General features: G+C 43.9%; 1 protein-coding gene across 1 annotated transcript in view; it reads left to right on the top strand.

Moving 5' to 3' along the window:
• SHQ1 (SHQ1, H/ACA ribonucleoprotein assembly factor) overlaps positions 1-14883 on the top strand; it is a 107877-nt gene extending 92994 nt beyond the window's left edge. Inside the window, exon 12 of the mRNA XM_033926137.1 lies at positions 14787-14883. Coding sequence (XP_033782028.1) covers positions 14787-14868 — 82 coding nt within the window. The 3' untranslated portion in view covers positions 14869-14883. The remainder of the gene's footprint in view (positions 1-14786) is intronic.
• Positions 14884-17359: the final 2476 nt, after the last annotated feature.

Below are 17359 nucleotides of genomic sequence, written 5' to 3'. Positions count from 1 at the left end.
AAGCTACCCTCACACTGGCACTTTGTAGGTCTCCTTTTCTTCCCCTAGAGATTCATAACCATTTATGTTTATCAAACAATTACACTGGCTTCCCATACCATCGTGGATAAATTTCAAAATATCATGCATCCTACTCAACAAACTCAACTGCCCCCCCCCCTTAATCCAACTATTTTCAGCGGTCTGGTCCACCTCCAGAAGAATCCTTAACAGAATTCAACTAAACATGCCATCCACAAAAAACCTCCACTACAGACGAATCTTCAACTCCGTGTGAGTGAAAACTTGGAACGACCTCCTAGAAGCAATCAGGACGGAAACCAGCTACACATTATTCCACAAGAAACTGAAAATGCTTCTTTTTGACAACATATTTTTGCCTATTTCTTCTCCCGCTTTAGGACCTCTCCTTCTTGACCTTCCCCTGTCTTTTCCTCTCCCTCCTTTTCTCTGTAAGTCACCTTGAGCCTGCTTATGTTAGTGTGACACACAAATGGAAGATTAGATTAGATTATTAATGTTTATTAAAAGTTTTAACCGCACTTCGGTTTGTCAACAGCATGGTGTACAAAATATATAAAAACAAGAAACGAGGTACTTGACAGGGATGCCCGCTTTCCCCTTTACTCTTTGCTCTCTCCATAGAACCATTAGCAGTCCTAGAAACATAGAAACATAGAAAGATGACGGCAGAAAAGGGCTATAGCCCACCAAGTCTGCCCACTCTACTGACCCACCCCATCAAGTCTGAGTGCCTTACTAGGCCTCTGTAGGGATCCCACGTAGATGTCCCATTTGTTCTTAAAGTCAAGCACGCTGTTGGCCTTGGCCACCTGCTCCGGAATCACCCTCGGTTGCAGGGGATTGTGGTAGATGGTATCGAACATCGTGTGGCTCTCTTTGCTGATGACATTCTTTTATATATTGTGGACCCAGACCGCACTGTGGATCCCTTGTTACATGTCTTGGAGGATTATGGAACTGTGTCAGGGTTTAAGATCAATCTTGATAAGACTGAGATGATCTTACCCTGGAGGAACCTCAAATTTTGGATCTTCAGTGCTAGTATCCATTTAAATGGGCGTCCAAGGGCATTAAATACTTGGATATTTATTTGCCTATGGATTCGGAGTGGCTCTACGAAGCTAACTATGGGATGGTTCTCCAACTGATTTGGACAGATCTCCAACGATGGAATGGGCTCTGGCTTTCCTGGGGAGGGCATATAGCCGTCCTCCAGATGAATGTTACCCCAGTTAGTATTCTTGTTTCAGACTCTTCCCATCTCTTTACTGCCTCGGCTGTTTAATATCTTACAGGCAGAGTTTAGGAGGTTTATTTGGACAAACAGAGCACCTCGCATTTCCCAGTGGGTGATGTGGGCTGATAGATCGCGGGGGAGGGGGGGTCCCCCCCAACCTTCGTTGGTATTATCAGGCAGCGCAGCTACGGATGCTATTGGAATGGGACTTGAGCCCTCATAAGTGGGGTGTGCGGTAGGAACAATCCTTAGTATCTCACCATAGCCTATCTAATGTGTTGTGGTCTTCGCAGATGGTCCATCAGTGGGAACTGGAGATTGACAATCCTTATATTTTACATTTGATCAAATTGTGGGATAGATTTAAGAGAGAGTTTAACAATGGGGTGGCCCTATCTACCTTGGCCTCTTTGAGAGATGAACCCCACTTTATGGTGGGTAAAACCAATCCAATGTTGGAGTGGTGGGCACATTTGGGGATTATTAGGTTTTGAGACTTTTTGCGGACTGGGACTGTACTTTCATTTGAAGCTCTGCTACGACTTCCAGGGGTACGAATGGGAGATTACTTGACATATCTTCTAGTGAAACATTACCTGGGGGTTCAGGGGTGGGATAAAACTTCTCCTTTGGCGACTGAACACCTAGAACATCTAGGGAAACTTTGCAGAAAGTGCCTAGGCCTATTTCTATCATATATAAATACATTAGGGGGAGAGTTGTACCCAATTTGGCTTTCAGACAACACCGGGAGAAGGACTTGCATTGCACTTTTACAGATAAAGAGTGGGAAACTATTTGTAGGTGGGTAGAGTGTCAGTTTGTGCATTAATACAAGAAAATGCATACAAAGTGATAAGTCGTTGGTATTATACTCCAGAACAACTTCATAAGATGTATCCTCAGACATCATCCTGTTGTGGGAACTTTTCTCCATATCTGGTGGAGCTGTCCTGTGTTGGCATCCTGTTAGTCTACATGGTACGCTTTTTATCCCACTTGCTGGGGGCTGCTGTACCGATTACGCTTCAGAGTTGCTTATTGGGGCTTTCCACTATTTGTACCACCAGGTGGCAAACCCTCTTATTGATAATGCGGTTGGCAGCGTTTAAATGTCTTATAGCTGCTTATTGGAAACAGTCCCTGGTGCCAGATGTGAATGAATGGAAGGCGAAGTTATATGTGATGGGGAAGATGGAACTATATGTGGCTAAACGTAGAGGGTATTATCAGCAATCATTACAGACTTGGTCTGTTATTGCACTGAAATTGGATCTTTAGGGGGATGAAGGGTCTCTGATCTTATAGTGCTTCTTTACTGAGGGGGGTGGGGGGACGGGGGTGTTCATAGGGGTGTCTGTTGTGATATTTTATGTACAGCTGTGTTGTTTTGCCGCCAGTTATTATTATGTCTCATGGTTGTAAATTCTTGCTAGTCGACTGTTCAAAAATTTCAATAAACACTTTAAATATAAAAAAAAAACAAGAAACGAAAAGAACGCCATAAAAAAAATAGGAAAGCAAAGAAAAAACAAGAGAAAGAAAAGAAATTAAATTAAATTTAAAAATTAACCCCCTCTTCTACAAAACTGCACTAGCGGTTTTTAGCGCAGACAGCCGTGCTGAATGGCCCGCGCTGCTCCCGACACTCATAGGAACTCAATGAGCGTCGGGAGCAGCGTAGGCCGTTCAGCATGGCTCTCTGCGCTAAAACCCCCTAGCGCGGTTTTTGTAGAACAGGGGGTAAGTCGAAGGGGGTCCTTTTACTAAGGCGCGCTAACCGATTTAGCGCACCCTAAAGATTAGTGCATGCTAAATGCTAACACACCCATAGAATATAATAGTGCATTTAGCGTGCACTAAATCAGTTAGCACGCCTTAGTAAAAGGACCCCTAAGTAATCTAAATCTAAAATGAAAATAATTTTGTTTGAATAGTTGCCAAAAAACAGGATCGCAATTTACCAAACTGCTCATAAAAATGCCAAACCAAAAAAGATTTACTATCATTAAATATATGCATGAAATATATGAAATGTAAGAGCTACTGGATGACAAATTAACATCTCTAAGCAAAAATTTGATCATATGTGGCTGAGATGAGTCTGGTCATCCTGCGGTTAGAGGAGCAGAAGGTCTGTGGTCAGAAGTCACTGCATCGAATTGGAAATGAATGTGCCAGTTTGCGGGACGGTTCTGCTCAGACTTTCAGAGGAGACCCTCTCTCTCTCTCTCTCTTCCAAACTTCGGACTAGGGGGGATTCACTTAGATTTCTGCAAAGACCCTCCATTCTGCCTATTCCTGTTGTGGACCAAAGAAATGGGAGACATAAGTCACCGTCAGACACCTGCAGTCATCGCTGCCTAGAATCAAAACGGTCAGAGTTGTGTTCGGGAAATTTCAAGTGTAATGCCAACATGCCAGCAAAGTCCACATCAGCCAAACCAAGTGGCTGACTCATCCTCTGCTAATGGGCAAAGTTCCTTCCTGTATGCTAATACAGACATGAGCTGTTAAAGATTTCATTCAGAGGGTCTACAGTGGCAGCTTGTGTGGTCAATTCCTTGTTTCTGTTTTCTGCAGAATTATCATCAGCTTGCTTTCACGTTTCTCTCCCAGGATGAGGTCTACCTTTCTCTCATATTACTCATGCACCTTTATTTCTACATTTGGGAGAGAGCTAGCAGGGCAGCCACAACATTGCAGCAAAACGGGGAGAAATCCTTTAAAACCTGATCCAGTTGCCTGATGTAATAATCAGGGATTCATTTTTTTTTTTTTTAACTGAATCGTTTATGATACTTTTACTTATAAATCATCTTGCATGGGATATGTGGCAAAGTTCAGTTGTGGATTAGGAATTAGTTATCGGATAGAAAACAGAGGGTAAGCTTAAATGGCCATTTTTCTCATTGGAGGAGAGTAAACAGTGGAGTGACGCAAGGGTCTGTACTGGGACCGGTGCTATTTAACTTATTTATAAATGAGCGGAAAACTGGAACGATGAGTGAGGTGATTAAATTTGTAGATGACACAAAACTGTTCAAAGTTGTTAAAGCGCAGGCGGACCTTAGGAAATTGGAAGACTGGGTGTCCAAATGGCAGATGAAATTTAAGGTGGACAAATGCAAAGTGATACACATTGGGAAGAATAACCCAAATCACAGTTACTGGATGCTAGGGTCCACCTTGGGGGTTAGCGCCCAAGAAAAGGATCTGGGTGTCATCGTAGACAATTTGATGAAACCTTCCACCCAATGCAGGTGGTGCCCCAAAAGGCAAACAGGATGCTAGGAATTATTAAAAGAGGGATGATTAACAAGACTAAGTGTTATAATACCCCTGTATCGCTCCACGGTGTGACCACATCTGGAGTATTATGTTCAATTCTGGTCTCCTTATCTCAAGAAAAATGTAGCGGTACTAGAAAAAATTCAAAGAAGAGAAACCAAAATGATAAAGAGAATGGAACTTCTTTCATATGAGGAAAAACTAAAAAGGTTGGGGCTCTTCAGCTTGGAAAAGAGATGGCTGAGAGGAAATATGATTGAAGTCTACAAAATCCTGAGTGGAGTAGAACGGGTACAAGCGGATCAATTTTTCACTCCATTAAAAAATTGCAAAGACTAGGTGACACTCAATGAAGTTACAGGGAAATACTTTTAAAACCAATAAGAGGAAATATTTTTTCACTCAGAGAATAGTTAAGCTCTGGAACACATTACCAGAGGTTGTGGTAAAAGTGGATAGCGTAGCTGGTTTTAAGAAAGGTTTGGAAATTTTCTGGAGAAAGACATGGGGAAGTCGCTGCTTGCCCTGGATCGGTAGCATGGAATGTTGCTATGCTTGGGTTTTTGCCAGGTACTAGTCTGGATTGGCCACTGTGAGAATGGGCTACCGGGCTTGATGGACCTTTAGTCTGATTCAGTAAGGCTATTCTTATGTTCTTAGATTATTAGTTGTTTTTTTTTTCTAAATTCTACCCAAACGGCCCCTTTGGTGGCGGGGGGGGGGGGGAGCAAGGAAGAAGGTGGCCCATTTGCAGGTGTCTCTACAGAGCTGCCATGTTTCACTGGTCTAAGAGGGAGAGTTTTGGCCATTCCTCCTGCATTTCTTAGGACCTCTTTCTATGGCATTAGGAAACCTGCTGCACTGATTTTAATGGGTAGAATGAGGGGCTACAACTACCACAGTGCCTTGGGATGTAAGTTTAAAATCAGAACCATGGCCAGCTCAAGGGATTGTGGTGCACTGAGCCAGCTTGCATCAGCGCATCCCCCCACCCCCAGGAGAGGTGCTGGACTGAAGGAAGGAGAGATGCTAGATCCAAACCCTGGCATGGTTTTTTTTCTTCTCCCTTTGCATGGGCTCTTTCTTCCTCTGCACCATCCTCCCCCCTCAGTTTTGTAAAGTGTGTGTGAGTTGCTGGTAGCAGCAGTCGGAACACAGGCTGCCTTCAGTCAGGCTCAGATCCTGGGTCTTCATTCTGCTTTATTCCATTCACAGGAAATTGAATCAGAGGATGTGGCATGGCTGAAGGCAGCCTGTGTTCAGTCCGTTGTTGCCAAGGAGAGAGGAGAAGAAACTATGTCAGACCCATGGAGAGGTGCAAGGGGGGGGGAGAAGGGGGAAAGACCAGGTCGAGGAGGGGGGGGGGAGTGGAGAGAGAAGGGGAGAGACATTGGACCAAAGGAGGAAGGAAGAGCTATTGAACCCATGGGGAGGAGGGGGAAGAGAAGGCTTAGGCCAGGTCATGTGAAAGTCTGGGGATTTTGCTGCCCTGTATCGCGGGTACCCTGAGCCAGAGCCTCACCTGGTCCAGTGATGAAACTGGCACTGACCAGGATAAGCCAAAAGGCAGAAATGACAAATTACTCAGTTCCACGCTACAGACATTTTGACCAGTTCTGGTTTTGAATTTACTGTAGATCCCAAAGCAATGTGACATTTGTAGTGCCTGATCCTGCCTGTTGAAATCAGTTCTGTGGGTACCATAATGTGCCACATGCTTGGGTGGTCAGAAATTCAGGGCTGGTCAAAAATCTCCAGCCTGGCACATCTCAAAAAAAAAAAAATTTCCTTCCAGGTACTGGAAAATTGTGCAGTCCTGCTCCCTAATTTTCTGAGTTGGAGCCCTGCAAGGAAGACCTTTTCCAAAATAATTACTTGGGACCTCTACATATATAAAGCCATTTGGAATGAATCCTAGGTGAGCAAAGCTTTCAGCACAAGCTGACTGAGAAACAACCCTGCCTATTCACCACTTATATGAAATGAACTCCTGCAGTGCAACAGAATAACGAAGGAGGCAATTTATGATCATGGTTTTCCTGTTTGAAAGCTAACGACAAGAAATCAGATTTCTTTCTTGGTTACCTTGTGGAAATTTTTGTCCACTTGTTAGAAGGTTAATTAAAAAATGGTCCTCCTGAACCCTGTTGATTCATTTAGCTTTTGAAAGCTAATGAGGTGTAAATCCTACAGACTGCAGCATGGTACAGCTGACACAGTAATTTATATCAATTAGTACAAGTACTCAATCACTCCATTGTCACTGGCACAATCTGTCATAGCCCTAATAGGGAAAGCTTAACTTTCAATTTGCCTTACCCTGGATTTAGGACAGCACTTTCCAGCTTTTACTTACTGAATGTGTATAAGACTGCAGAATAAGCTGTGCAAGTGAAGCTGGTGGGTGTGAGGATCACCTGGCCACTTGCCTGCTTGGTGCGAAGGCGGTGGACCGCACGTGCTACCTAGATAAGTGCTGGGAAGGAGCTAGCTGTCTTGGATACATGTAGGTACCAATGACAAAGGAAAATGTAGGAGGGAGGGTCTGGAAGCCAAATGTAAACTCTTAGGTAGAAAGCTGAAATCTAGATCCTCCAGGGTAGCATTTTCAGAAATGCTCCCTGTTCCACACATGGGACCCAAGTGGCAGGCAGAGCTCCGAAGTCTCAACATGTGGATGAGTTGATGGTGCAGGGATGAGGGATTTGTTAGGAACTGGGCAAATTTCTGGGAAAGGGAGAGCTTATTCCGAAAGGATGGACTCCACCTTAACTGGGATAGAACCAGGTCGAGGAACGTAGGGAGAGAGGAGACATGATCGAGACATTTAAGTATATTACCGGCCGTATCGAGATGGAAGAAGAGATTCTCTTTCTCAAAGGACCCTCAGCCACAAGAGGGCATCCGCTCAAACTCAGGGGTGGGAAATTTCATGGCGACACCAGGAAATATTTCTTCATCGAGAGAGTGGTTGATCCTTGGAACGAGCTCCCGGTGCAGGTGATCGAGGCAAACAGCGTGCAAGAATTTAAGAGCAAATGGGATGCCCATGTGAGATCCCTTAGAGGGTTAAGCCAAGGGAACCTGTCACCAGGAGTGGGATCCCTAGGATAGTAGACTTGGGGGTGGGTCAGTAGAGTGGGCAGACCTGATGGGCTATGGCCCTTATCTGCCGTCATCTTCTATGTTTCTATGTGGCTCCAGAAAAAAGAGGGCATATTGAGATAACCGGGTTTTCCTTCAACTGAAAGCAATGGAAGTAAGGAGGATAGATTGAGATGCCCAGGTTTTGCTTCCATTGAAAACAATGAAAGCAAAACCCAGATGTCTCAATATGCCCTCTTTTTTCTGGAGTCATATGGTATCCCTAGCTAGTGCTGACATTTATAAAGGAGATGGAGTAGTTTTTAAACAAAGATGGAGGAAAGTACAATAGCTTCCCAGGAACAGATTGGTTTGCTATGGAGTATCCTTGAAGGATACTATTGAAACAAGATATTTAGGGAGTCCCAACAGAGAGGTTTCAATAATGGTGAAAGAAAGCCAGGAGTGCTTAAGAGGAAGGCAGAATAATAGACTCAAATTATCCCTGTTATCTTCTCAGTAGGCTGTAGATACAAGGAAAAAACATAATTTGAAGTGTCTGTATACAAATTTCTAGAAGCCTAAAAAATAAGACGGGAGAGTTATATAGCAAAGTGTTAACAAATTATACGAGGATGCACAGCATATAATATGTTCATATAATGATTCAAAATGTTATGTGATCGTGGCACCGAGGTACCCCCCTCTTCAAACCCAGCATGCACCCAAAAAGAGGGAGAAAAGCCTCAGACTAATGTAGCAGCATAGAACCAAAAGGTACAAATCAAAACTGCTTTTGATACTTTCATGGGCAAAAAGATCCCTCACAGAACAACTCAGGTTTAGAAAAGGGCAAAGCCACCCGGAGGCACGTTCAAGGACTTAGCTGACAAAAGACGACTTGAGCTCCAACGCTGTCATGTCTTCTCCAATCTTCCCAACAAGTGACCTTGTTTCACCAATGTTTGGCTGATCAGGGGAACAAACAATACAGCCTTGGAAAGTGCAGGGGGCTCGTGGCTACGGACCCCTCCCCCTCACTATGCCACTGAATGCATTCCATGTATTAACAAAGGTGAAAAGAAGAGAAAACAAGAGCTATTAGAGCCAAAAGAACATCCTTTAAAGAATGGAAAAAGGATCCAAATAAAGAAAATAAGAAGCAACATAAGCACTGGCAAGTTAAATGCAAAACATTGATGAAGAAGGCTAAAAGAAAATTGTTTACTTGAAGCTTCTATACAGCTATTATTGACTGGTGAATCAATCCTGAGCCAAAGAGGCAAAAACTCATAATAAAAACCTTTTTAGGTTCATCAGAAGTATCATAAAGTGTTCTCTGTAACCAGATATTGCTTCAACAATCATTTCACTGATAGACTTCTGCTGCCAAATGCTAGGCCCTCACTCACTAGGCCTTGCAGTAGTGTAGATTCTTCTGCGAGTAGATTCAAGTCAGGCATGATGAAAATTTGGCACATCCAGCAAGCAAGAATCCTCAGAATGCAAGGTTCGCCTTGGAACATACCAACAGCTTTTATCGAATAAATACTGGCATGATTCCTGATACAACAGTTTATACTTCATTCTCTCAGCAACTAGAAGCCATCGTAACTTCTGAAGAAAAGGACCAACACGTTTACATTTCTGTAATCCATACAACAGGCCTAGTTTTCAGGATAGCCACAAACAATATTAAGAAATGCAGACGTAGACAATGGGGGAGGGGAGTGGCATCAGCAGCTTATGTGCGGCTGCCAAAGCAAACTGTATATTCAGTGCTATTACCCATATAGGTATTGACTGGTGACCACAGTTAACACTGTTCTTCTCGTTTACGCCTGCTATTTCAGTGGGCCTAAACCAAGCAGGTGATGTAGTCGGATAGTGGCTGAATATTGTCACTCTCCAGACCGATTGATTTTGATACACCGCTTTTCAAAGCAATAAAATCAAAGCAGTTTACAATAAAATTGTAATAACATCAAAAACAAAACACACAACTTAATAAAACACCCAAATGACAATACATGGATAATTTTTAGGGCCATCCTCATAACCCAGTCCATAATTATAATCTAATCTAATCTAATCCTTAGGTTTGTATACCGCATCATCTCCACGTTCGTAGAGCTCGACGCGGTTTACAGTAGGAGAAAAAGGAAGGAACTACAACAGAGGGTTGGAGGTAGAAGTGTGAAGAAAATTTAGAGGACTTGGGATGCCAAGATATAAGAGTTTCCTTGATTCCTAAGTTGGAGGGAGACTTACATTTTTTGAGAAAAGCCAGGTTTTCAGATGTTTGCGGAAAACTTGGAGAGAGCTCAAGTTCCGAAGAGGGGAGGTAAGGTTGTTCCAGAACTCAGTGATTTTGAAGTGGAGAGAGGTCCCTAGCTTTCCTGTGTGGGAAATGCCTTTTAGCAAGGGGAAGGATAGTTTTAATTTGTGGGAGGATCTGGTGGTATTAGGGTTTGAGGAATTCCAAGAAAGAGGGATAAAGGGAGGGAGGATACCATGTAGGATTTTGAAAGTTAAACAGGCGCATTTATAGTGGACCCTGGCGATTATCAGAAGCCAGGGTCCACTATAAATTATACAGAGAGTATCGGGTCATTTCGTGATATAAATAGCCTGTCTGAATAACTTTTTGAAATTCTACAGATAAGCAAGTGATAGGAAAGGGCTGTGGCTCACTGGTAGAGTTGCTGCCTAGGCACCCGGAGGTTGTCAGATCAAATCCCGGTGCTGCTCCTTGTGACCTTGGGCAAGTCACTCAGTCCTCCAGGGCCCACAAAAAGGCAACCTACAAGTCCCCTTTCTCTTTCATCAAGCCCAGTATCTTGTTTCCAAGTGGCCAATCCAGGTCACAGGTACTTGGCAGAAACCCAAAGAGTAGCAACATTCCATAGCTAAGACTGTGATGTCATAATGTCTCATTCCACCAATGCCTAAGAGCCAAACAAATCTGTGAAGTCACAATGGCTTGATTGTCCTATACTTGGCTCACATAAGAATTGCCATATTAGGACAAACTGAGAGTGTGGCTCATTGGTAGAGCTGCTTTCATTGCACCCAGAGGTTGTGAGATCAAATCCCAGTGCTGCTGCTTGTGACCCCGGGCAAGTCACTTAACCCTCCAGTGCCCATCGCTTTGAAATGCCAAAGCAACAAAAAGGCAGTATACAAGTCCCCCATTCCCAATAGCTTGCTTTGAATGACAGCCCAATTGTAATGAGCATGTAGGAATTATTCTGGAAAACAGAGCTGATGCTGATTCACAAGGCTGAACATGGTTATTCCATTTATAGCACAACAAACCGGAGGCTGATTTAATATGAACACAGAATATGGTAGTTAGATAATACCACAAGGCCCATTTAGTCTGCCAAATCCCCTTCTTGCTGCAATACCGCAGACTTTAATTGGTCTCCAATTTCACTTTCATTTCCCCACAAGGAATAATTCTCTGTTCTTGAATTCTGCTACATTTTGGTGTCTGCCACCTCCATTCGGAAACTCTGGCTTGCATTACTCATCCTTCGCGTGAAGAAACATTTCCTTCTGTCACGTCTATCTCGTCTTCCTCTTTTCACAAATATCTATCTACACTGTGTTAAAAAAAACAACAACCCAAGACTATACAAAGTGTGTTTTCTGCATGACTGTCAAAACTTGACCAATTTCAATAAAATTTGGGAGGTATCATCCTGAATAAATTTGCAATTAGCTTACACTCATGCCAGTCATCTCACCTAAACTACGTTATTTCCATCTAGTGATTATAATAAGGGGGTTACCAGATGTCTGGATTTCTCCGGTCATGTCTTCTTTTTCGAGGATATGTCGAGGGGTTCGGATGGCTTTTCAAAACCCGACACTTTGTCCAGGTTTCGAAAAGCTTCCTCGAAATTGCATTGGGCAGGGGGGTATCCTGGCATATGTGGATGCTCTCCTGCCCAACGAGAGAGCAGGCAGTGGGGGGGGGGAACTGAGGCAGGGCTAGGGCAGGATTGGGGGGCAGGACTGGGGCATAACGGAGCGGGGATGGGTGGCACTTGGGAGGTCCGGAATTTACTAAAGTAAAATCTGGTAACCCATAATGATACACCCAGATGCCATTTTGCTTTAAACATAAAGAGTTACCATGATTTTCAGTAAGGAGGATCTGATCCTTAATCAGTGTTGGTAGTAATATATTACTGGTAATATGTTACACTAGTTCGCCAGAGGAGGGGTGGGATCACGTCAGAGGGAATGTGCTACCGAGGTGGAGAGTGGCCTGCGAGGTTCGCTACAGCTGGCCGGCGATCCTCAGCAGGCTGCTTTGAAGAAGAGGGCAGACGCGAATGAAGAGCAGCAGTGGTTTATGCCGGCGGGTCAGATTTTGACATGTCAAGACTTACATTTAGTGAGGGCGGGGGGGGGGGGAGTCGCTGGCGTGTTCTCCGCCTCCTTGTGTCCGTGGTCGCCATTTCAAACTCCGCATGCGCAAGAGCCAGAAAACCGCCACCAGACTCGTTCTACTGGCACGGAACTATGGATCACGGATGCAGGGATCACAAAGTTTGAAGTGCGCATGCACGCTTAGGGTTTTATTATAGTAGATTTAAAAAGTAATGAGTAACTAACAATTACTTTTGTGCAAATGTAATGAAATTAACTGTAATACTGTATATTACTTTTTCAGTAATGAGTACTATGATGTCTAGTTACTTTATATAGGCCCTATTTTACTAAGTCGCAGTAGGGGTTTCTACTTCAGATAGAAACCGACCCTTCAGATAATCTCAGGGCCCCTTACCCGGCTCTTCTCCTCCTTCACGATAGCTACTATCTCCCCCTGCTTCTTCTACCCACTTCCTTCTTCATCTACCAAGTCTGGCCAAATCTGTTGTAAATCCGATAAATTTGTGGTAATTCTTCCCTCTTCATCTACGAAGTTGGCTAAATTTGTTGTAAATTTTCCTTTTTCATCTGCCAAGTTTGGCTAAAATTGTTGTAAATCCGATAAATTTGTGGTAATTCTTCCCTCTTCATCTACGAAGTTGGCTAAATTTGTTGTAAATTTTCCTTTTTCATCTGCCAAGTTTGGATAAAATTGTTGTAAATCCGATAAATTTGTTGTAAATCTACATGTCTATGCGGATCCTAATCTAATTTAATGTAAACCGCCTAGAACTCGCTGGGTATGGCGGTATATAAGAATAAATTATTATTATTATTATTACTGGAGCCCGGGGCGCTAAATGCTCCGACACTCGTATGAATTCTATGAGCATCAGAACAGCATTGGAGAATTTAGCGTTCTAGGCCATGGTAGAAACCTCTATCACGGCTTAGTAAAACGGGGTTGGGGGGATAGTTACTTTATACTTTCCATCACTAGGCCCATTATTGAGTTGTGTCTGGTTTCTGGAAAACTTCTTTGGCCTGAGATTGTTCTAGTGGGCAACATGAGATAATAACAAAGATGGCTGGGTCGTCAACATTTAAGCACTGTTTATGTCAAATTTTTTTTTACTTAGTAAACAAAAAAGATAACATATCTGTTTGTTAAGTACCTGGGTAACTAGTTCTGTTCATTCAATTGTACATCTCAACTTTTGTAAACTGCTTAGAGCTTCATGGTCCTGATTGTTATGTTATAACAATATTTATGTTCTGCAAGTTGTAGCTGGTAAAAGCCACAAATCAGAGAGTGACGGAGCCAATGCAAGCAAAGAACACAATAACACAGTAAATGACAGCAGAAAAAGACTTGCACGGTGGCCAGAACTGTGCCTGTCACTCTGTGCGGGCCCCAGTCATCCATGCTTAAAAGAAATAGAATCGTATTCAATCGACTGCTGATTTTAACCGTGACATCGCATTTTGCAGTCTCAGCTTAATGACCCCATCATGAACTGTATTGTAGAAGATAGGAAGTCATTCAGTCAGCTATCTTCATATATTTTTTCTCCTTATTTGATTTTAATATTTTTCTAATTGTACTGGATTCCTGTATTTGAAGACCTGAGCATTTTCTGTGCAAATGTTTTCTTTGATCATGGATTTCTCATTGTTTTGACATTACATAAAGTTAATTCGAGCAGCTATGTATATCCATGAATTAAAAATTTACAAAAAGTAACATATTCAGTGGCATCATGAGGGTGAGAGGTGCCCAGGGCGGTGGCACCCCTCCCTCACCTCATCTCTGCCCCCTGCACCTCTAATTGAAGTTGTTGCTTGTAGCGGTCAACAATGTGCTTCCTTCTTGCGACCCTGTCAGCTCTCCCTCTGACATCACTTCCTATGTGCGGCATCCGGAAGTGATGTCAGTGGGAGAGCCGACAGGATCACAAGGAGCATGTTGTTGACCGCCACGTGCAACAACTTAAACTAGAGGTACGGGGGAAGGGAAAGGGGGGGCGCACCTGTGACAAGGGGAGGAGTGGGACGAGGTGGGAGAGGGGCAGAGAGGAGGAGGGGTGCCGGCACCCCTACCAACACGGCACCTGGGGCGGACCACCCCCCTCACTATGCCACTGTTCCCATTGCTCAGCTGTAAAAAGATGCAAATGATATGCGTGCAATTTGACCAAAGGCAAGGGAGAAGAACATAGAAACATGATGGCAGATAAAGGCCTCTGATGCATCTGTCGGGTGAAACGTGGTCATGTCGGGCACATGTGACGTTACATTTCTTTTTGCTCCGTATACTAGTTTGATCTGCTCTTTGTTTTACACCTGCATCTTTGCTGATCATCTGCCCCTCTTATGTCCCACTAGTCCAGTGCTAATCAGTTCTAGCGCCGGTGTTAGGTTCTGAGCCTTGGCCCGTAAGTTTTCCATCTCTAAAGTTCATTATAGTTTTCAAACTATTATCTTCTTCGTTGACATATGAAGCAGTTTCAATTTGGGATTTTCTACCTTCATCAGTCCAATCTTTGCAAAATTATTTAAGAAGAAGCTTAATACTTTCTTTTCTTTTTTTTTAATTATAAGTTGATTATATCAAAGTGAATATTTTGTTCTTAGTACTGTAATTCCTGTTCTTTTGGTTTTCATTATTGTGATCTGCTTGAACTGAGTAGAATTCTTGAGGTCTAATATAAAGTTTAGAGAGAACAAAGATTAAAGTTATTCTCGTCATCTGTTTACCCTCAAGGTTCCCATTTCCATATGGACCACAGATGAAGATATCAAGGAGAGGAGATGTATTTAAGTATCCTCTTTCACCTAACAGATAGCCAGTGACAGCTGTACTGTGACACTGGAAGTCTGACACGTTAAGCCAAGCTAGAAGTTAGAAAAATTATAAAGCCTACAGCCACTCCCACTAGAGTATAAATCACTCAAAGAAATATTTCTTGTTCCTCCAGTTCTATCTTTCTAGCAGTTACCTAATCAGGAGCAAAAACTGGAATTCAACGGAGAAAGAAAATGGTGCAAAATGCCCACAGAGCCAGCTTCTATTACAAACCCCTCCAGAAATCCACAGGAGAAAGACATTTACAGTATATTCTGCCACAGACATCCGGATTTCCCCTGATGGCTTTTCAAAACCCAGCACTTTGTCCGTGTTTTGAAAAGAAATCATGGCGGGAGGGGGATGCAGGTGCAATACGGTGATGACGCGCACATGTCACATCGGTGCATGCATGGGTGCCTTTCTGCCCGATGAACAGGCAGCGGGGACAGGGCTGGGGTGGAGCTGAGGGCGGAGCTGGGGCATAATGGGGGCGGGGCTGGTTAGAACTGGGCGGGGCTGGGGGCATGTCTAGAGGTCCGGATTTTACTTACATAAAATCTGGTAACCCTATTCTGCCACGATTGTCCAATGCAGAAACTGTGAAGAGAGATGACACGCTGTTCAAATAGATCAGAAGGGAAAGAGCAAAGATAACTCTTCCCACTTACAGAGAGCGGCAAAGTAAGAAGCCTGTGGGTCAGCATTCCTCCAGGCTAGACCACAGAGGGACTTCAACACTATCCAAGAATGCAACATGTTCAAAGTGAAACTAATCAAGCACTACAAAGCAAAGACCACAAGGGCGATTTTCTAAACTGGTGTCGCAGTCTATTAGCTCCAATGCCATTCGCTTAGTGCCAATTCTACAGCTTCTTGGTGCCAAGATTCCATTATAGAATACTAGAATTACGTAAGCATTGGCATGCCTGTTTGTAGAGGCCCTCTTATAAAACCAGCCCTTCCTCAGCAAACATCTCTCGTTCCATCTCGTATCCCCACTTCCCACGCAGTCACTGTATTTCTGTGTTCCCAAGAACTTACTGCTTCCTCCACCTCAGACTCTGCACTTTCCCAAGTCCCCATTGTCCCCTCAATCCCCAAGGCTCTGCTCTCTGAAGCCCCCATTTAGTTCCCCATCTCTGCCCTCCTCTGACCCAATTCCTTGGTCCCTTTCTCTCTCATACCCATAAGACCCCTTGGCATAAGTCCACATCCCTTAGAGACCCCATTCTCTCCTATTCCCCATCTCATGAGCCCTCACTCTCTGACTTGAAGGGTGCTGGCCTACTGGCTGCCTTCAGACCTCTCTCCCTCCAGGGTAGGATCAACCTTCTCATGGACCCCAAATGAACAAATGCCTTGCACTTCTCCCCTCATCAATACTATTTGAAACAAATGGGGCCTTCATTGTTTCAACTGCAGAAGATAAAGCACCAGTTAAGAACTGCAGTTTTGGACTTCTCATGCTGACTGGAGGACAATGTAGGAGGAACATACAAATTTCTGCAGGGGGCAATGGCTCTGATCTCTCTCCCTCCACCCCCACCTCTTCTTTATGCCAGCAGCTGGTTTACTTCTGTCTTAGGCTTCACTGAATTAGCACATCTGAGAGGGCCCTTCCTAAACCCCTGAGACCAAATCAGTGGCGTAGTGAGGGTTAGAGGTGCATGCCCCTTCCCTTCCCCGTTCCTCTTTAATGTTCACGGCGCAAACAGCAACTCCAACCTGCTGCTCTCGCCAGCGTCAGCTCTTCCTCTGACATCACTTCCTAGGTGCGGGTCCAGGAAGTGATGTCAGAGGAAGAGCCGACGCTGGTGCGATAGCAGCTTGGGGGGGGTTGCTTCTCGCGCCAGGAACATTAGAGGTACGGGGAAGGAAGTGCGCATGCGACAGTGGGGGGGGGGGGCAGGGAAGGAGCGGGGATGGAGAGGAGGACAGGTGCCTGCATCCTCACCAAGACACCACTCAGGTGCACTGCCTATGGTTGTCAGTTAGATGCTGGTTTTACCCCACTGTTTCATTTAGGAAAACCAATAGAGACCTGGAACTGCAGACAGCAGGGTAAAATCTGGGCTGGATCAATCCACTCCTAAAAAGCACCCACATCACTGGCAACCGTACAAGCTTTTAAAAAATGGCACCCATAAAGATAAGAACACTCACTAAGCCACGCTAAAGGATATAAGAGATATAAAGCAGAATAACTCTGGCAAATTATTTTATGAGCTCCATTTGCTGCGGGCTGATGACTGGAACGAGGCATCTCTTGCTGCCAGGAAACTGCAGGCCACTAACCTAATTTATATATTCTGAACAGTTTATTTAAGAAAGTCTTTAAGGAGACCTACGGGGAGACCTCGGAAAGATAGAAATTGTTCAATGCAGCCATTATCCTGACTTCAGGAAAAAAAAATTCCGGATCACAGCAGCCTGTTTCTTTCCTGGCTTCAATATGTTGTTTCAACCTGACACACATTTTAAAAAAGATG

Source organism: Geotrypetes seraphini, chromosome 17 (genome assembly GCF_902459505.1).
Source record: "Geotrypetes seraphini chromosome 17, aGeoSer1.1, whole genome shotgun sequence".
In the NCBI taxonomy this organism is placed as follows: Eukaryota; Metazoa; Chordata; class Amphibia; order Gymnophiona; family Dermophiidae; genus Geotrypetes; species Geotrypetes seraphini.
This window is presented reverse-complemented; position numbering and strand designations above follow the sequence as displayed.